The 22,082-nt window shown below is 40.8% G+C and overlaps 1 protein-coding gene across 3 annotated transcripts in view; it reads left to right on the plus strand.

The window, feature by feature from the left end:
- Positions 1 to 670: 670 nt before the first annotated feature.
- Positions 671 to 22,082, plus strand: part of gabrg2 (gamma-aminobutyric acid type A receptor subunit gamma2) — a 59,399-nt gene continuing 37,987 nt past the window's right edge. For all 3 annotated transcript variants that reach the window (XM_084373085.1, XM_084373086.1, XM_084373087.1), the window contains exons 1-3: positions 671 to 1,216; positions 11,917 to 12,056; positions 19,202 to 19,269. In XM_084373085.1, the coding sequence (XP_084229211.1) occupies positions 1,116 to 1,216; positions 11,917 to 12,056; positions 19,202 to 19,269 (309 nt within the window). In that variant the 5' untranslated portion in view covers positions 671 to 1,115. The remainder of the gene's footprint in view (positions 1,217 to 11,916; positions 12,057 to 19,201; positions 19,270 to 22,082) is intronic.

Here is a 22,082-nt window from a genome sequence, read left to right on the forward strand (position 1 = left end):
TGAGTTTGGATTTCTTCTCCAAAACTACACGGTGCCACTTTAAGCGTCAACAAACACCCGGAAACTGTCCATGGTGCTGATTGGTGGTTTGTAATGCAGAGGAAAACTAATAGAGCTGTCCGTGGTGCTGAAAGCATGACTGGACTGGAGTGGTTCCTGGAGCTCATTAAGGATTCAAATAGATCTGTATGGCATTGAGTTACACACACACACACACACACACACACACACACACTTCTGTAATTACTTATCCACGAGTTTCTTTGTCTGCATTGTAGGTAGAAAAAGTGCCAGTGAAGACATGATGCCAACTTCCTGTCTCCTCTAGAAGCCTCACTGTGAACACTTACGCTGCATTAAAACTATTGATCTGCTCCTCATCAAGGACCCTAACATCCCCATAATATTTCATTTTGTGAGCCCCTGCACTGATTTCTCCTTCATTGCTGACTCACATTACTTAACATGAATTACCAAAGTGTGCAGTGTGATTTATACCTGATACTGACAAGCATCACGTGGTACAGTGAGCTAGCACTAAAAAATAAAACCACCATTTTTTATTTTTTTTTCAAATTTCCCCCCCTGTAGCACCAAGCTGAGGCTTCTCCCCCCCCCCCCCTCCACCCCATCTCTTCTCAGCAGCTCCTGCTTCCGCTTGGTGAAACCACGCATGTGTTGATCCGTGCTGCAGCAACGTGCATCAGCTCCTCTCTGACCCCAGTGTGTTAATCTGCATTCAGACTGAGGCTCCGCTGCTTTTCTCAGCTGCTCGGTATCAGCGTAGCTTATTACAAAAAAAAAAAAAGGGGGGGGGGGCTTCTTCGCCGTCCGTGGCAGTGTGTTTTTTTTTTTAGGGCCCTGATTTTTAGGCTGTCGATTCGGCAACGGACGCGGAAGACAGAAACGAGAGGAAAAAAAAAAAAAAAAAAAGAAACACGATAAGAAAATCCAGCTTCGCATCGATCTGGGCTGATTTGGACTCCACCGCACGTCCGCCTCGGGTCTAGATTTGAGGACCCGCTCCCCGCTACCGTGCGTAATGTATCGTAGAGAGGAAACACAGTAAATAGACGGACACGTCCATCTGCGCTGAAGAGGAAACGAAGACGGTGATGATGGCTTCGCCAAATTTAGCCTCGACAGCAATGGCGAAGCCTTCCCTTCCCTTGAAGCTGTTTCTCTGGGTGTTTATCGCCGTTAATCTTCCTACAAGGTAAGATATCAGTGCGTGGCGTTTGCTCTGAGAATGATGCTACGTCGGCTCTGTTGGGTAGCATTTTTTTTTTTTCCCCTTCTTATCGTAGCAACACATCATTTTTGCGGTGGCTTCGGTGTTCACACAACCTGCCGTGTCCTGAAAAAACAATACAAATTAACAGCAGCTTCCGCAGAAACCTCGTCGTGAATATAACACGTTATTATTAATGTTATTCTGCTTCGACGTGGACGTGTGATATTATTTTCCAGCGACACATGCACCGCGTTTCTGGGAGGTTTTGTGCCTCATAATGTTTTTTTTTTTTTATTATTTTATTTTTTAGCGTCGAACAGCTAAAGAAAGCTTAAAATATCTGACAGGTGATTTAACGATTTAACACCGGGCTTTTTGTCCAAATAAACACGTCTACGAGGAGTGTCTCTCTCCAGCTGCCCTGCGTTAGGAATAGCATAGTGGCAGGCTAATTTGCTTGAAGCTAAGGCTACATATAGTCCCTGCTAAGCTATCTTTAAGGCTCAAGTCTATTCTAAGAGCCAAAGCCTCATTATTTGAACTTATGCAAACAGTCGTTTGCAATGAAGACAAGTCGGGTGTGAACGAGGCTACGTTTCACCCCCACGTATTTGAAATAAAAAAAAGCATTTCAAAATGGCAGACAATCACAGAGAATACAAGTGTAAAGGCACAATAAGGACAAGGATAACACATATGGACTGATCCTTGTCTTGCACACACACAGGCACACACACACACACGCACACATACACACAGGAGGAAAGGGGGTCTGCCATTTCAGCTCTCACTGAGGTGCAGATGTGAGTTTGGTTGAGGCAAGCTGCTTTGCTCGTCCCTGTCAAGACATTATTCCCGAGCAGTGAGATAAGAATAGTCAAGAGGAGGGATGGCGAGGCTCCTCGCACCGCTTTCGTCTTGTGCTGCTGGAGGCTGAAAAATGGAGGCAGATAAATCAGTCGACGTTCAATCACCGTCATGCTGATCGCAACCTCAGGGCTGCCTGCCCAGCCTGCATTGTTAGGCCTGTGTGTGTGTGTGTTTTTTTTGTAATTGTATGCACAAGTAGTGCTCACAGCGTGCTCGAGTAAACACTACACCTTGTCGAGATATATGGGCAGGTTATGGGTCTGATAAGATGTGCACGAGTGGTTGGAACCTAATGAGCTGAGGTGGATCAAAGCAGGTGACAGCAGGTTTCTTCTTAAATGATCACAACAAGGCTGAATGTGAGCTCTTTATGTAAACACCTGCGTAAAGGTGACACCCGTGGCTCGAACCTCATCCCGACAGCAAGATGTATTTTCTCTTCAAAAGTCCCGTCTATGTTAATTAAAAAGGCAAGCCACTGCTGGGGAATTTGCATTTGAAGTCATTTTTGATTCATGTATGAGACCTCTTACATAAGACATCTCTCAAGGCCTCGGGCACACTTTCGGTAATCTATGCTACTTTGTGACTCATTGTGACAGTTACTATGTGTAGTGATGTCTGATGGCTATCACCACACTGCACACATTAACCCCTGTGCACAGTCGAATGCTGTTTCTACATCTAAGGTATCGCAAACATCCCTCAAATAGAAGTGGAAGAAATGTGTGGGGGTTTTTTTTAGGATATAATGGACGCTTCAGATGTTGGCCCCACGATCCACTGTTTGTAAGTTATGACAGGCCAAGACAGAAGGAAGTGATGTCACAGTGAGGAAGTGCTGCTCAGGTGATCTTTTAGGCCAGGTAATGTTTGCTCTTCTGCAAAACTCACCTCAAGCATTTTAGATGAAATTCATTACATAACCACATTTTGGGACAGACTGCAATTTATTCATTTGTTTTATACTCTTAGTTTTATAACCTTAACTGCATATTTTAATACTAATATAGGGGCAAAGTCCCGCTCCTCAATCGTGCCATGAATCACACAATTTGTCAATGTAAAAGATAATTTCACATGTTAAGAGAGTCATTGTTTGTGGTGACGATGGTAAAATACCATTTTGTTTTATGTATAATTGCTCAGTGAGCTACGTCGTCCGTCAGTTTACGTCACCAACACCAGCATGGCCGTCGGCCCCGCCACAGAAATTGAATTAAATAAGGTGAAATCACAACAAGTCTCAGCGTGTTGGTCAGTTTTGTTAGCTAGCTAATATACAGGGCCAGCTCTACAAGGATTCAGTGAGTGCTAAACAAGATGATGTCATTAACGCAACTGTTAGGTGTGTAGTCTTTCTACAGTAGTTACATACTTCCACGGTCTTGTTAGTTTTATGACAAACTGTGACTTAAGGTTAAAAATTATCTTTTGAGTTGACAACCTCATATGTTTAAATCAGTGCACAATTCAAAAGAGATCAAAAAGTTATTTTTATCTCGGCATTCAGTACCATATATATTTTTTCTGATGTAAGGTTTCAAGGAAGGGGAGGGACTTTGCCTCTCTGTTCAACATCCTCATAGGTCAACAGGCGTAGGGCTGAACGATAGCATAAATATACATATATATATATATATATATACTGCGATTACTTTAACAGACATTGTGATTGCAATATGAGTCACAATTTTATTAGAGAAGGTAATGTTTGCGTTTCATTTGCACTAGGACAGAAGTATGAAAATGATGATGTGATATTTTTCTTGGGTCTGTACCAAACAAGTATGTTTTGTAACCCTCTTGAGAATATGATTTGTAGGCCCAGAAGTGCAATGCTTCATTTTGAATGACATGTTGTGACAAACTTTACCTTTATCAAAAAAAAAAAGACATTCATGTGATTTGGATTTTACCCTTTGTGACCACTTAAACCCTTTTTAACTGTCACCCTCATCACCTGTAATGTCATTGCAAGCGTTACAGGATTCCTACAGGATAATAAAAGCAATGTAGTTGTTCCAAAATAAAAAAAATACTCCAGCTAAACAAGTAAGAGGCAACAAACAAGTAACAGTAACAGCATTCCTTGCCACGATCATATACACCCACACAGTTGTTTGCAGATGGCATAATTGTATATAGAACAAATGATAAGAAAGTGACTTCAATTAAAGCTGTCATCAGTTGATTAACTGAGGCTCTTTGGATCTGCTGACTCTAGTTTCTGGCTAAAATTAGCTTGCTAGCCTGAACATGCAATGGCCATGATACATGAAATGAAGATATAGATAGTCAACTGACAAAAAATGCATACAGTATAGCTTTGGAGTTTACTATGGAGCTGCTGTTAAGTGTGGATGATGGAAGACATATTTCACAATATACTCAATATCCTTTTTTCAACCTGCCACTTGTTGCATTCCCAAACTAGCATTAGCTCGAACCAGAAGACCAGTGTTAGTGGAGTTCATTTAAAATTTGGTTTCTTCAAACGGGAAACCTACAGTGCGTTGGACTCAATCAAGCCATCGTACATTATCTGCCTCTTGTCATCACTCTTGAAAGTGCTGGGATGCTTAATTTTGACAAACTGTCAATCTGTCATGTATCCCATAATAACCATCATATGTATTTATGTCTCAGATTTCCTAGATCGCAGTTGAAAGCACAAATATGTCAATCTTCTTTGTTTAATGTCGTTTTAAGACAGTTTGACAGTCAAAGCTCATAGCTGCCATCTTGATTACGACTGCTGTCATATTCATCACCCAGGAGGTACCGAGGTCAGAGCGATTTCAGATTTCTGGGGTTAATTTGGGAGGGTGTGAGTTAACAGCAGTGATGATAATCCCCATTAACTCAGCTCAGTAGGTATTTGGCACACATTCCTAAAACTGTTTCCTATCTAAAGTCTTTTTACTATCCCTGCTATCTCAGCCCTGATAGTTCTATCTTTGTCCGAAGAGATAAATATATAATAGTCTTTTTTGGCTATCCCTTATTCCGAAGGGGTCTGCGCGTTTCTATTTTTGAGGACACAGGTACACCGCAGGTGAATTCAGGATACTTCTAAAACCAACCAAGGGATGTTTTTCTTTCTCTCTTGGTAATATTCATGGCCTGCTTTTATATTCATGGAATAGTTTTTGTCACTAAACAGTCGATGCTGCAATATATTTGGACTCACTGCAATGTACCAGCTCATATAAGGCTCCAAAAGTAAAAAGCACTGCGATTGAAATGCAGACGGAAAGCTCAGCCCGCACTCTCAAACTTCAAAACTCTGCTATCACTCACTTATTGATTGACAAGCTTCTAAACAAGACAGCATATTTTATGTGGCTGTTAAGGGTTTGTTTACATCTTTAAGTCAAACATTTCAGTTGTGTATGTCAGTATAACCTAACATTTAAAAGTGCACTACAGTATGTAGTTTGGGGGAAGGAATGACAGAAAGGTAATATTCAGAATAGGGTTGCGCCAATATCATTCCCCAATCGCCGATGGCTGATGGTCATCGACTTCTGAGTCCTGAAGCATTGTGAGAGATCTGCCGTAAGGCTGGAGTTTTTGCTGTTAGTGACATGTGGGAGAAAAATTGAAAATAAGTCTGTTGCTGCTGCACTGACATGAAGTCTCCATGTCCTGTTATTTTTGTCTTATTAAACCTGGCCAGTTAGGTGAACACAAGACGCTCGGTTGAATTTGTGGCAGCAGTCTCTTTTCCACGGGCCGCTGTGTGTATTTCTCTCAATCACCCTGTTATCTGATTTTTTTTTAGCTTAGCTTCCTCAGTAAACCTAGCTGGCTAATTTTGTTTCAAGCTTTTGAGGCTGACCACATGTTACGGACAAAAACCTTTTAAACCTGGCACAAGCATGTTTGTCGGTGGCGATGGGAGACATTTTCTCTGCTGGGTCAGACCGTATGAAGACAGTTACAAACAGCGGTGACTACAGTGGTGTGCTAATGAGCAACACTTATCTTCCGGCAACACTGAGTGGACACAAACAACAATGTAATCGTCTACCACAATGTGTAACCCCAGGTAAATTCTGCAGACATCTCCCAATTCTAATTAGGAACATTAATGAGGTATGAATACAAATTCAGAAATGTTTATTTGATATATTTCCATCACTTAATAAACACGCCGGCCTCAGAGTGAATACAATCCCCGAAAATGCTGTTTGAAACAAGAGAAGTGACGACTTGGAAGCATCCGTTGTTTATTCAGTTGATTCAGCAATGCAATCAATGAAGATTTTTCTCTTCTGATTTAAAATGTCTTCCCAAAACTACATAATGCACCTTTAAATAGGCCAAAAAGTTACTGAACTTCACAGCAACAATATCAGCAGCGTTACAAATTGGCATTGACTAATCTGCTTTATTATACTGCTGAGAGAAACAAGTCAACCCTGCATGCCAATATTAGCTAATCTATTTGATCTAGTTCATGCTGGAGTGAGTGAAGCCTAAAAATTCAGTGCCAGAAGTCAGTTAAGTAGAGCAGGCTGACACTGTGCAGGTGATTAGTTGTTAACAGTCCTGTATGTGAGGACCATAAGTGTGGATGCTTATTCTTGCAAACTGACAGCCCGACTCTTTAAGCAGACAGTTTGTTAATTAGTAATAAGGGGCCACTGCCATTGTGTTATTTCTTTTTTATAAATAGTAGAGGCTTTTGGAAAGTAACAACTTGATGTGCAAGAGTGGTTCGTTGTGTCGTTACCATGGGTGCTGGACCAATTACATGTTGGTTGATAACAAGCAAGATGGTTCATTAGATGGTTCCTTTAGAAGCTACTATTTAAAACATGCAATGATGGTAGCTCAAGGGAATTTGATGTGGATGCTAATGGAAGGCGCATAGCTGTTTCCATAGCTGATGGCATCCTACTTAGACCATCTTTTGAACACATGAATCTGCAGAAGAGAGTTTTGCTCCTGGCTGCTTTACATGAAACCCTAGATGAGATTTTAATTGAGATCCGCTCAGTAGTGGGGACAGGTTCTGATTGCTGCATATAGAGCAGGTGAGAGTGCTTCTGGATGATGGCGCTAAAAGTGAAGGGGTAGAATGTATCAGATTTTTCCTCGCTGAGGGTAGCTGTGAACACAACACTTAACTCCAGCACTCTCCATCATTACATACACAGCCGCAGACATGCATATGCATGAAAAACAAACACGAGCACACACATACAAACACGTAATGGCACACACACGCTGGCTCAGACATCTCTGTGGAGCTTCAGGTACCGAATTAGCAGGCAGAACCTCAGATCTGCCTGCAGTGGAGAACACATGGCTCCTCCTTTGATGTTCTCATCTTTGGAGCATTTCCATATACACAGAGATGCTCTGCGAGATGAATAGCAGCAACCTAAAAAACACCACATATTTTCAAGTTCCCTTCCCTTCCCTTATCTATCTATCTATCTATCTATCTATCTATCTATCTATCTACCGACCTACATCTACGGACAGATGCTCCCTGTATTTTTTATGACAAAGTAAGACATATCTAAAATTGTCCACCTGAGTAAAAATAATTAACATTTAATGTTTGAGGCTGGAGTGTTAGGGTGGAGATGGATGGCACTTAATGGCACTTAATGCAGTCCAAGGAAGAGTGCTGGTCAAAACATTATTCCTCGCACCCAGCCTAAGAACACGAGAAAGCTATCAGGGCTTCTCTCCTTGTGCTTTACCATGGAAACAAGTGTCTTTTTTCCCACCATTACCGATTCTTTATTATTTCATTCATCCTTTCACCACCACCGAAGCCTTGCTGAAAGCTCACAACTGTTTTCAGGGCTGCTCTTTTATTCCGTTGGCCGTCTCCCTGATCTGCCCTGATGGTTGCTGGAGGAGTTATCCAGTTCAAAATGCTCCCCCATCCATCGCTCTCTCCTTATATATCCATCTATTACTTTTCTCTTTTGTCTCTGCCTTCATTTCTGATGCATTGTGCATCTAAATGAAACTGTTATTTATCGAACGCAAGTTTTTCTGTCATCTGAGGCACAACTTGCATGTAATTACTGAAGTAGGCCTCTCTCTAATGCATATGCATACAAGGACGACTGCACAAATAGCAGGAGATGTGAAATGTGTGGTTGATTGCATAGTCCATTGGATATTAGTCGGGCTCTCGAATTTTCAGTCTTTATTTTTGCATGGGAAATTAGCTCCTTCCATGGAGCGTGTGCAAATTCATTGTATTGTTTAAAAAAAACAAACACTTTAATTGTCCTGAATTCTACAGAAATCTAGCAAAAAAATAAGAGAGACAAAATGAAGAGCGAGAAATGACCATATCTGTAAAATAATATATCCAATAAAGTAGAGAAGCAGATTAAACGGCATAATAAAAACCACAGTGCAGCCACTGTGGAGTACAAGATGTGAATGAATATTCCCAGATTTACTTTCATTAGAGGCGAAGGCAAACAGCAACATTTTGAGCAGCGATTTAAAAGAGCTGAAATGTGGAGCAAGTTAGAGATATGTGGTGCATGGAAACACTGCTGCTCCATATTTAGTCGAGATACACGTATACAAAAGACACGTTGTCTATTACACCATTTTTTGTCATTCCATAGCTTTTTTCAGTTCCTCAACTTTTACAAACCCTTCTTGTGGTTGATATTAAAATCAAAACTCAATCATTACAGTGAGTTTTAAGTTCTCCTGAGGTCGCTTCTCCCCAAAAAATCCCACACTGAACTCCACTTTTTGAGCTCTCCCTTAGTACACGAAACACATCTAGAAGGCAGCCCCAGACACTGATTGTGTAATGAACTGCTGCCTTAGTAAATCACACACTAATTACACACAGATAGCACTAGCACAAATTGAATGAAAAGATGCGGCGCAGATTCGTCCTGTGCTTTTATGCACTGTATATAAATCTGGCCCACATGTTTTTTTTCTGTCTACTCATCTCTTTCTGTCACACGCACACAGTACATAGACATCTCACGTCTGCCCACTGGCAGTATGAACCTCCCCTCTTATCACAGACTGCGTCATGAAGGGCTAAGTCTCTTAACATACAATAGTCCCACTCAACTGCAGCATGTTATTGTCAGCATATTAACTCCCCTTATCATTAATCATGTACCTCTGTCTTCCATTGAGGTGTCAAACCTGCAAATGATCTATTTTTAACAAAGGATAAACCTACACTCTGAACATGTAATTTTTCCAAGGGAGTGCAGGAAAAAAAAGATTACAGCTCTGCCGTGGTTGTATTTGTGGTCGGGGTCTCTTGAGACATCATTATCCTTTCAGTTTGAGACGTCTTGGGCGAGGAAGTAAAATCGGGAAAATAGGTTGTCTTCGCCAGCTCTCACAGAAATCTGGGGGCCGTAAAACCCTCTTTATGATACGTCAAAAAATCCTGCAGTCAGGTACCTCAACTTTGCCGTCTTGAAATGTATTCATTATTTCTGCAGAGTCACTGACGTGGGAATGGATGGAGAGCTTTAGCTGTTATTGAAGGTCATTATGGAGGTTGTGAAGCTGAGTTTTTTATGTGAAATTTTGCTTACTGTATAAGCAATATTAAAGTCCCGTGCTTTGAGTACATGCCTTAATTTAAATAGCAGGTATCATTGGTCAATCAAAAGAACATATGCAGCTGTAGAATATGCAGGGACAAAGCTGTGAAGTGAACAGAAATCTGGACATTGAAAGAAAAATCAACAGGATAAGTTTTTCAACATAAGACTTTGTATTCAATAAAAATATATATTGGTGTTTCCATTCTCAGGACATGAAAGACACTGTGTCATCAAAGAGGGTTGAAAGAGGTCACTTTGATTCACTTGCTGGTCTCGCCATCCTGTCAAATTTCGACATCTATCAAGTGAAAATTGCTGAAAATTGCTCCCTTTCATGAGAGGCTTCGTCAAACAGCTTTTTGGGGCAAAGCTGGTTACCTGGGTGGAAGCAAACAAAAGACAAAACATGTCAATTTGCAAGAGCGACCATTATTGAGCTTGTTTCAGTCCTGACAGGAGAAAAACTCGTTATGATGAATCTGTTCAGGCAGAATGTTTATGTTGGGTCCAATTTTCTTGACATTAACGCTCCCATCAGGGGCCTCATTTATAGGAACTTTCTTATATTTATACTTGAACTTGGTCTCGGGCTTACTTTCATAAAAGATCCTGAGCATTAAAACCTTGCTTAACCTTAACCTTGTTGTCAATCACACCCACCGGTGACTGACAACATCTGCCTTGTGTTTTTCCTGATATAGTGCCGGCAAAAATGAGGGTTTATTCAGGAATTGCCATGGACCAAAAGATAAAACCAAACTTGAAATCATCTAATGGCATGTCCTCTGAGAGATGGTATAACTCCCACTAGCCAAAATGTCTGTATTGATCTATTCTATATCATTTTAGGTGAGCATTTACAGTCTGAGACTTTGCAAGCCATGATTGCTTTATGCTGTTATAAATTTTGCATCCCATGCAAGTGTTCTGTGGCACAGGCACGACTGAGAACCACACGATTATGAAAAATAAAAGTAAACATGTCATCTCCATGCAGGGAATTCAAAGATCTGAGGCAATCTCTATGCAGGGAATGCAAAGAAGCAACTAAGTTCAGCCCTTTCATCTTTTTTTTTCACATCAGACATCAGTTAGCACACAGCTTGCTGGTGCGACCTAAATGCATGAGAGGATTGGTCTTGAAATACTGGTGGGTTCTTCACCAAAATGTTTTGCCCCCTGGTTCTAGGGGAGGTTAGTTTGAAATGTAGGATAGGACAGGAAGTATACATCTAAATGAAACAAGAGAGGCATGTGTGAAGTGACTCTTCTTTTAGTAATTACACTCGACGCACAAGGGGACATTGCTGTAAAAATTGCATATCTCACAGTGATAAAAACTGTATGTATACTGGCAACCAAGTCGCCAGAATGAAGGTTGGCAATGTACGTGTCTTCAAACCACAGAGATGTTGAAACTACAATTTTCTTGATGTTGCAACTTTACATTTAATTAGATTGATATTCAATTTTACCTTGTGACAACGCTGTGCGTATGATCTGGTTAGGTTTAGGCATTAAAAACACTTGGTTAGGGTGAGGAAAAGATCATGCTTTGGCTTAAATTAACTGCTTTGGTTCGAAACAAATATGGACGGAGATGTCCTTGGCAGCCTTCTCACCTGTAACTCCACCACGATCCCCTCCACCTCCATACATGAAAGTCAGCTCATAAACATGTAATATAGTCATGATATGACACGTTTTGTAGAAATGACAGTGTGTTAAGTAGGCCTACGACACCTACAAATGTGAACCTGTCAGTGGTTTAAAAAAGAGACAACAGAATTTTAACTCTGTAGTTTAGTAAGATTATATAGATATGGTGCGACAGAATGAAGAAAATGCAAGTTCTGCATCACAACTGTTGCACTAAATGTATACCATGGTTGATGCATATGTTAATCCCACATAATAATGACTTTATTGCACTCTTTTTCACTCTTAGCTAATTTGTTTCACTAGAAGTAATCGACAAAAAATGGGAAGGAGAGATTAATCACATTTATTTCAGTGCGTCTTCAGTAGCAATGATGCTGCGGATCAAAAGCCCTTACATTTTTTTCCTAGTTCATCTCCTGACCTTGAATTGAGTACTTCAAAACACTCTTGTTGCGCTCCTCATCTCCCAAAAAAAAAAAAGGCAGATCACACTAAAGACATTGCTTGCTCTCCCGTTTAAAGCAATAATTGATTGCGTGCTATTTCTTCCCTCTTCTCTCCCCCCCGCAGCTCCTTCCAGACTGATGACGACGATGAGGTTACTAACAAGACGTGGGTGCTGACTCCCAAAGTGTACGAGAGTGACGTCACACACATCCTAAACAGCCTACTAGATGGATACGACAACAAACTGAGACCTGACATCGGAGGTGGGCGCTGATTTTTCATGGATGATCCGTTTAGTCACAGAATCCAAAAGAATGACAACCCGCGTTTATGGTTACATTTGCGATTAAATGCGTACATGCGCTCATTAACTGACATACATGCTTACACCCCAGCAGCCGTACCATCTGTGATGTCACCCGACGATTTCTTTAAGGGACTCTCAAGCTTTTAGATTGCCAGTTTTTCACTTGTTGAAGACAGATAATCCATGCCTGAAACGCAATAAATACCCTTATTCAATCTTTTATCTCCTTAGTACAGCAATTATCCTCAAAATAGTCATCTAGATGTATACATTAAATCAAGGGAAAACTTCTCATAGTCTTCTTTTCTCTCTTTTTTGAAGACAGCAATTAGAGGAATGGCACGACACATACTGTATCTAGTGACACTTTATAGGAACATAAAAGATATATCAGCTCTTAAGGAGATGAGAAAACAGCCTTGTGTTTGGGTCGATGACAACGCTCCTTTGTCATAATTTAGGGGGGTTCAAGATGACGTCAACATGCCAAAGAGGTCATACATTTCCCTCAACAAGAAGAGGAAGATGTGAGAATCACTTACACTGGAGTCATGAGCTTCTCACATTGTTTGAGTCATCAATCTGTTGGCTTTCAACGTGACCTCACAGAAAAAGACTTGCAATTTGACTTTAACACCTATGACTCATTACGTTGCTTGTACTCCAGCCTGATGACTCGGAATCACTTGATATCCTCCCAAACCCCAAAGATGAAAAATGATGTATTAAAAATACACTTTTCTTCCTGACAAAAGATGTAGTATTTTAAATTAAGTCAAGTGCGGCCGGTCATATTGCACAAACACAAGGTAAAGGCTTTTTATATTTAGCCAGCACTGACTGACACTTTTGTTGGCTTAAATGACACATCACCAGTGGTAGATAATATCACCTGTAGCTGGTTAACAAAAATGCTGTTAGATACTCAACAAAAGGACACAAATGAAACTTGGAACTGGTTTCAGATCTAAACCCCAACCAAACAGAAATACAGGAATAACGTAACAAGGGACACCAGATCAGCTTATTTGAAAAACATGCATCATTTCTGTCAATCTGTTCTGTTACTCTTTTTAAAATTGTTAAATGGCATTAAATCTGGTGAAGGGTGCATGAATTGTTAAAGATTCAAAAATGCTCAACTTGGGACTTGAGACCTACTTATGACTTGCCTCCCTGTGGTGGTAGCTAGTAATAACGTTCGTCATGCCACCTGAAACATATTTGAATATCTCCGCTGCAAATTGTAAGACGATAAGAAATAATGACTTTTTAATGGCATGAAATGAAAATGGTAGGCCAGTTGTAGCTGGATAGCCTGTTCGTATTCACTGCATTCAGGCTGTAGAAATTGAACACAGACAGAATTTAATATGCTCAGCGTACAGTTCATTATTAAACCGGACTGGGCAGTACCCAAGGTCTCTTTGTGTGCTTGCCTGTGTCTACTGTATATGTTTGTTTGTGTGTTGGCAGGCAGGTAGGCTGACTATAAAATATGTGTACCTGTGTTTGTGTTCACGCATGTGTTCTGGCTGAGACAGCAGTCCGTCATGGTTCTGCAAGCCTTGTCTTGTCAGTATGAGAAGTAGACAAGTAGCTTACTCCCTTCACTCTGACAGACAGCTGGGCAGGTCTCCCTTGTCTACACAGGTGCACATATATCCTAAAGCCTGTCACGTCCATCCGCAAGAGCTGAGTAGGGAGATCTTCAGTACCCTTGAATACTTGATTCATGGGTCAGTATTCCTGGGAAACTGGTTTAAGTCACAATCTGTCACATACACTTATAGAATAATAAAGATATACCACTCTGTATGCCAGCAGTGCATTGCTTCTCCACCCACTGTAGGGGCACAGGGTAGTGCTGTTTTATAGTTGCAAACGGCAAGAATAGATTGGCAAGCCTAAGTCCAGTTCGCAGTCTGTGTCAGAGAGTTACAGTTGAGTTATATTTGTCTTGAAGTGGAGCACACTCACATAAAGAGCAATAGGCAACCCGAACCCTAAAAGCAGCAACAAAGTGCTTATTTGATTCTCTGCCAAAGCGAGTGGTTAATTTATGTTATATACGTTTATACTGTTATATGGTTTCTGGGGATTAAATAGAGGGTTTTCAATTAGGTATTCGTTCTGCTTGAAGCCACCAACATTTAAACTTGCTTAATACATCTTTTTGGGTATTTTTTCCCAACATAACATAAGCCAATGTTATGTTGTGAGTTCTCGATGTTGAGAGACCCTTATTTTGAAAGTTTATTTTGAAATTTTCGGGTTTATTTCCGCTTCCTTCTCCTTTCACTTATCCTCTGTACTGTATTGTTTTTGCTGTCATTACCAAAAGTATATCACAGCGGTACTATTAGAGTCTACACTGGCCTCGCTCAGTGTTACGCAAGCTGTCTAGCCTAGCTAGCTTGCCATGTATTGCTGTAAATGGAGTGGAGCAGAGGAGAGACAGTTGAAATGAAGAAAAGTTTAACTCGAGTTGATGACAACTTGTAAGTGCAATAAAAGCTTGCACTTACATTTTGTTTATAAAACAAAAGGTGGACAGATATCAGACCCAGACATCTGAAATTCAGGTGAATCTGTGTTACTGTGATAGTCTGTCGTACCGGATGTAGACTGCTGGTATGAAGTATGTAATTTGGCACCTATTCCCCTCTTCCTTCTGCTATCTGAGTTTACTGTTTTCAAAACCCCCATCGCTACATGAAACAACAACAACCTCCAAGCAGGCAACCTACATGCTAAAACTGGCAAGTTACTCCAACACTAACCTGTTTGCTAGCGGCATGAACACAAACAAGCTTACACCTGTTACTGTTTCTGTTGAGGGGACCATGTGTAAACCAAAGTTTCCCCCAATGCCAGCGCTGCATCCTGGGTTACCCAAGACGATTGTGATTGGTTTACAGACATGCAAAGAAGGCAGAGTGCTTTTTCCCCTATACCAGAATGAGAATTGGTGCAGCCAGACCTTTCTCCAGCGCTAACACAGTGTTGTGTAGAAAGGTGAGACTACAGCGATACAGCTAGCAGCAGCCCCACTCCTTAATGGCCCACCCACTTACCCTAAGCAGCAAACCATGGGGAACAGCGATACTGTATGTGCTACCTCGCCAGCTGCCTCTTCACACCTGCCACTGAGAAGTTTTTATTATCCTCCTTTCTTGCAGGTGTTCTGGCCAACCATTAGGCTTCCCGAGTGCAGCAAAAGGGGTAAAATCCCTCACTGGCCTCCCATTCGCAAGCATGGCCAGTTGTTTGAGGTCCAAAAAAAAATCCCACCAAGCTTGGGGTGCCACTGCTGGGAATAGACCCCATGCAGCTTTAAAGCACAAATAATGAATTGACTGAAATGATGGCACAAGATGAAAGCGGTGAATATATATTTTAAATCCGTTAAATTCAGCTACTTTCATGTTTTCTCCCCATATACTGTACAATATGTACAATGCAGCTTATAATGTGACACAGTCCATGAAGGGCATCATCTTTATTCTTAAGACTTTAGAAGTGTTCTTGTGCTATAAATTGAAGAGCAGTTCAGATCTGCTTTGAGGTGCGGCTTCAACCCAGAGAGCGGCTGCGGAGCTGGGCGGCAGGCTGCCACCGTCTTAACCATCATCTTCAAACGCGCTATGATCTTGCTCTCTCAGCGCTGGTCTTCCAGCTGCTGCCAAGTTACACAGCTACAGAGGGGTTATAATTAGCTGGCTATACTGTCATCTGATCCACCAGCCAATCAACCAAGCAACCATACCATGGCGAGGCGAAGTTTCTCCTCCACTCCTCAGAGCGCTGAAATGCTGTGGATTTAGATTCAGCACTGATTGTGCCACGGCTTTTTCTTTGAAGTCCATTGTGGTGCTCATTTAATTTTTAATGCCCCTGGAGTGTACAACACGTATGAAAAACTGAAACAAATAGGACAGAGAGAGAAGAAGAGAGAGAATGTAGTGGGAGAGATAATTTGAAAATCCTTATATTCTTAATTCATAATACATCATTGATCAAGGTCGTCGCCTTCTAGCAAATACATAGCTTGTTCCATAGCATTCACAAAAATGGAGAGCATTGGCAAGGACATTAAGTTACAGTACAGTGAGTTTACTGAATTTAATAACAGATTTAAATTCTTGATATTGTATGCTGATGCACTACCAATCAAGAGCCTTTAGAAGAGAATTCCACCAGGCTTTTATCAGGACGCCTGCAGTGGGTGTATTGGCATGTATCATGTTGTCTCAGACACCGAGTTAAAAAATCTCAGCACAGCCACTTTATGTTCACTGGCATCTTGGAATAATATTTCCCTGGCGTCTGTTTGTGCAATTATGAAAGACATCCACTCTCCAGTTGGCTGTATGAAATAAGACACATTTGTATTTATTTATTAAAATTCTATTTATGCCGTGCCTGTAACTTTATGTGTGATTTAACTTATCATCCAGTCCAGGGATACATCATTTGTGCAGCACATTTTCAGCATACATAAATTCGATACTGCAAGCGTGCCAATGCAATTATAGTTGTAGTTACTCATAGATATGTCTGGCCAACAGCAACACTTAAAGGTGTTATTGATAACATTCAGCCACTAAATGTAGAAAATTACATCTCCCCCTACGATTGCATTGATGTCACAACCCCGGTCTTGTACGAATCATCTGCCCCCTCAAGCGGTTGCCAGTTTGTTGTAGCTAACATTGCTAACGCTAGCTAGCCAACGTCGCTACCATCACTAATGTTAGCTAACTGTTCTCTAATTTTTTTTATATAACTAATATTATTGGCTCACAAACCTTGTTGGAAGCTGGAGCCAACCGTCAGAATTCTTACAAAGAGGTAAACAAAAGATACATTTTGGACCCGACAAACATTGTAAAATTATTCATTTTAATTTTATTCTGCACTTTTACATAAAAATGTTATCAATATGAGCTTTAATTGTTGAGAACTTGAGAACTATGGGAGATAATGTATAAACCAGCGAGAGCATTTAGTGTGTTCATGCATGTTCAAGTGTGTATGGAGGACTCGGGCTGCAATGCACACTCATGTTTGCCTGCGAGTGACATGGGAAATGGATGCAAACCTGCACTCACTCCCTGTGTTTATCTCTCACACTCACTTTAGTTCCCACATCAAGCCTCGAGGCCGTTTGAGTCCCTCCTCTCAGACATAAAACGTCCACTCATCCATAAACATATGCGTTAGATGGCAAAGTGTAGAAGCTGATCCAGGCTGACGTAGAGGATCTGACAGAGCATAGGCGTCCATTTGACACCAAGCTGTCCAGTTTCCTCAGTCATACTTTGTGTGACATCCATCTGTCCATCTCGCTAAACCAGTGTAGGCAGGCTACCACCACCGAGAGGTGTAATGCGTGGTGGTGGACAGATGTAGGTGAAGGTGCACATGCACTAGTTTACCCAAAAGGAATTATCCTCAATTAAAAAAACCTTTAAAATGTAATAGTTTCCAATAACTGCAGCTTTAATTTTATGTTGTCTTGTGGTCTTTTTTGGGCTAAGAATTATGATCTTTCCTCAAACATCATCAAGTCAATATATTAATGAGGAATCTTCTACCTAAAAGTGTGTCTTTGTGGGAGCGTCTGTGAGGAAGAGAGTAACTGATTGGCTTTCAGCATGAGCCTGAAGCATAGATGGATAGGAAAAAGGATGGATGGGATGTTGCAGAGGGCACAACGATGTTCTGGTAAATGGTTCAGTAGTTTGACCATAAATACAGACAAAGTGTGTCTGACTCTCTGTTTGAAGATACAATTGGGCCTGCGGGCTCTTATGTTGTCTCCTTGCAGAGAAAGGAAAAAATTTGAGCCAGGGTTTGAGCTTTTATCAGCCTAATTATTCGCTATAAATGTAAAGAGACAGTATACTTATTTGGTTTCATTTTTGAGCCATTTTCAGGCAACATGAAATCTCCAACATCTTAATACTTGAGCCACAGGCTGCAACAACCAATTAAATAAACAAACACAAAATCACAAACACCAGAGACAATTACAACATCAATAATTGATTTATAAACATCCCTGAAATGAGGCAAACAATGTTATCTCAAGATTGGTTTTTACATTTGTCCTAATCAGTGCAGTGAAATATCAGCCTGACGTGTTAAAAAAACAACATGGCACAATTGACTTGAATGTTTTTCCTTGAAATATCAGCTGATATTTAGCGTATTTTGTACCTTACTATATGATTACCAGCCAGCGACAGCATCGCCTGCTAATGTTTGTGAGTTTGTGAGGCGAGTTCAAAGATGGGTGTCGTCCAAACAAGGGGGCCATTATTATGGGGTTGCGCCCTCATGCTTTACGTCCTGAGAGTTTGAAGATAGGTCCGGTCCAACCCATGAATACTGAGTACTTGCATGTATGTAATAATGTTGTAATGAGTACCGAGTACTCATGGGTCAGAATGTTGACATGTTGACGGATGTTGCTGCTGGTGTGAATCCCCTTCATCACGGTCTCTGGTTTACTGCAGTTTGAGAAGGACTCTTTTTGAAGTGCTTGTTGTCAGATTTTCCTCCCCCCTCTCCACTATTGGATCTATTGTGATAAGAGTTTGTGAGTTTGCTTTGCCCATCTATTTTTTTTTCTGTTATCAATTTCTGTTGGTTTAAATGGATCTGAAGATGTATTGTTTGTCTCATTTTAGGGACTCCCACTCCCGCTCTTACTAGAGATTGCTTTTCCAATTGGTTGTTTCAGCCTGTTGCTGGAATATAAAGATGTTGTTGTTTCATGCTGTGAATTTGATGCCTGATAGAGATCCATGATTGCATTTCCAGTCAACTTATTGTGCAACAATTCAAAACTTTCTTTTGCATGATTTCATCCGGCACACACGTCTTTCAGGTGTGTAATCGTCGAAAACTTGATATACCACCGGATTCCAGCTGAGCAGTGATATTTTCCAGCAGCTTTGTATTCACACATTCACAACAAGGAGATTGTTTCCTTTTCCACCTTCATTTCTGATGATGATGATGATACAGACAAAACTGTTGAACACTTTTTGTGCTTATCTCTAAAGTAGACTTTCCTCTGCTTCTTTGCAGTCAAACCGACAGTGATCCACACAGACATGTTCGTCAACAGCATCGGCCCAGTAAATGCCATCAACATGGTGAGTAGCGCTGTAAAATGGTCAATATGTCATCATTGTTGTTGATAATCAGCCTGAAACTGCATGTATAACTAAATGAGAATATTTATACCCAGATTTTCGGTCAGCCTGCCTCCATCCTTAGAGAGGTGAGCGTATAATGATCCAGAGAGTACTTCTCTTCTCTGGAGCTGGCAGCGATTCAGTGATCTTGCTCGAGCACCCTTCAGCAGGGCAGATACTTGCTGTCATGAAGGATTGGTTGGTCCACCTAATCACTATGCTGCCCCACTGCCCTTGTAGTGTGGCAACACAATGCATGTGTCAATCAGCTGCTTAACTACCGTACTGGCCTTTGCACCGCGGTGGATAAATATACTCCATGTAATGCATCTGATTGAATGAAACGCCTCTTTTGAATCATAAATTCTGATTAACCAGTTGTGTTGCTAGAATCACAGGCCAGATCTCACAGCAGCATATTTGCAAATGGCTGCGTGCACGTTGGCAAATCCCAAGATGTTCTCGCTCTGTTGTTGCCAAGAATTGCATCAGCTACAATCTGATGTGTCACCTGTTCAACTCTTTCGTTTGTTCAAATAAATATACCAATTTGTGATTTTTTCTCGGCTCTGGTTCACAGACAAGGTTTTTTTCTTAGGCTTTTGATCATTTCTGTCTGTTGTTATGGTGAGAGTGACACCTTCAAATTGGATTCTGGTTGCACTAGATATGTGTGTTCACCAACTGTTATATTCTGTAAACATTACTTCAATTAAATGTGCAAATGAAACCTTTTTTTCTTGGAATACTATTCAGGTCATCTATATCAGAACAATAAAATAAAACTGCAGTCGACTGAATCACAACGTTTGTTTACAATAACTTCTGGCTAGAAACCCCCTGCATTAGCTTACATACAATTTAGCTGCTTTTTATAATGATGTTATTTCAAAGTAAATACATCTAATTCATCTTAAATACATGTTTGATGCTTTCAAATGTCTTGGCACTTGGTGGCACTGAATAATGTTGGGTTGGAGACATAATTTACCTGTTAAAGAAAATGACAGCTTGAGTTTAACCAGAGTAAGTACAGCAGATCTCTATCTCTACATGTTACAGTTACAGCTGAGAATGACAACAGAAACAAACAAGTTTTGCCAATTTCGCATATCTCCACAATGCAACTCAAGTCAATTTCTACCCAGAAGTGACTGTGGTTTTGCAACGTCACTGTGATTTGGTCTTCATTAATCCAATAAAAGTTTCTGTCAGTAGCTGGATGGCTGTGGATTTGGTGTTTTTTATCATTTTTTATACTTTATGCATAAAATGTCTCTTTAGTGTGTAGAAAACTTGGGCTCTGTGGAACATCTGTGTTGTGCTGAAAACCAGTCCTTAGTTTAGAAATGGGGCTGAAAACATAAACTAACGTTAGCTACTGTTGCTCTCTGTTAGCGGCGTGGAGAGAGGGGCACTGAGATGAGCCACTGTAGACATGCATAAAGTCACATCATTTGGACTGTCGCGGAAAATCCGACCCGAGTCCTTCACAAAGAAATCCACAGTCCAGCAGCATAAAACAACTTGTCTAGGCAACCGACATTTTACAATCTGCTCACAAAAAAGTGATTAATACATACAGATTGCTGAAAAATGTTACATAGAGCCCCTTTTACCACTTTATTACTTTAATATGTAACAAGTTTGTTATGTCTGTGTAGGATTTGTTATGTTACTTTTACAACGATGCGCATTAGTTTCAGCCAATATGAGTGGGAGAACTAGTTATTTGTATCAGCTTCCAAAAATCATACCAGTGTGTTCCTCTTAATTAAGGGAACTATTTTAGAGATGAAAGTGTTGGAAATAATAAGTAATTTCAGCTATCCAATTCAGGTAGAAAGACCCAACTCCAACTCGTTTGTTGTTGCATGAAAACTGGTGAATGGTGATAGAATATGTTTACTGTTGTGTCCAAAACAGGGCAGAACAGGTGATCTGATAGTGGAGAGGAACAAAACAGTTGTAAGAGAGAAAGAAGGATTAGAAAAACCTCCCATCACATCAGCGTTTGTTTCATGTGTCATTGTTTTCTGCTGCACACTCCCGCTGAGAACCCACTCCTATTGTCATTCTGCAGAGCAGTCTGCTCTGCATGGTGGTGGCGTTCCATTTCACTTAATCTTAGCTAAAACACCCACTCTCAATAACTACAGTCACAGTGAAGTTAGAAGAGAAGCGTTGATGGGATCAGTTAGAAAATGTTTGTGCTCACATTAGGGAGTCCGCCTGCTTGCATGCGTGTGTGTGTGTGTGTGTGTGTGTGTGGCGAGGGCATTCTGCTGACATGAAAGGTTGACTTTTTGCTTCACATTCATATGTAATGAAGCTGACTGGGCCAGTGCGTTCACACTGTAACGTGACAAATGTGGTGAGGTTTGTAGATTTTCTGAAGAGCATCTAAGCATGAACACAAACATGAATTTTTGATTATGCTTTAGGAATCTTTGAAAGTTGTAACTCGTGCGAGGGGATGGAACAAACAAACAGGAAGGTTTGAAGGGGAAAACAATCATAAATTGATGCTTTGTCGCCGCAAGAGTCGTCGAGCTGAGCTGTTAGTTGCGTGCAGCTGTTTGAATTAAAAGAAGTGTGATTCTGTAAACGATCCCAGAGTATATATAGGTTCAAAAAGATACAGAAGTTCATCCCACTCAGCAGGGCCCAGATGAAGATCCCAAGGCACTCAATTTTTCTCTCATCACTGGATTTGAACTGCCTGTCCTCTGTGGGAAAAAAAGGATGCTGAAAGATGGGAGTGTTGCCTG

The sequence above is a fragment of the Pagrus pagrus genome (assembly GCF_965226575.1).
Source record: "Pagrus pagrus genome assembly, chromosome: 14".
NCBI lineage: Eukaryota > Metazoa > Chordata > Actinopteri > Spariformes > Sparidae > Pagrus > Pagrus pagrus.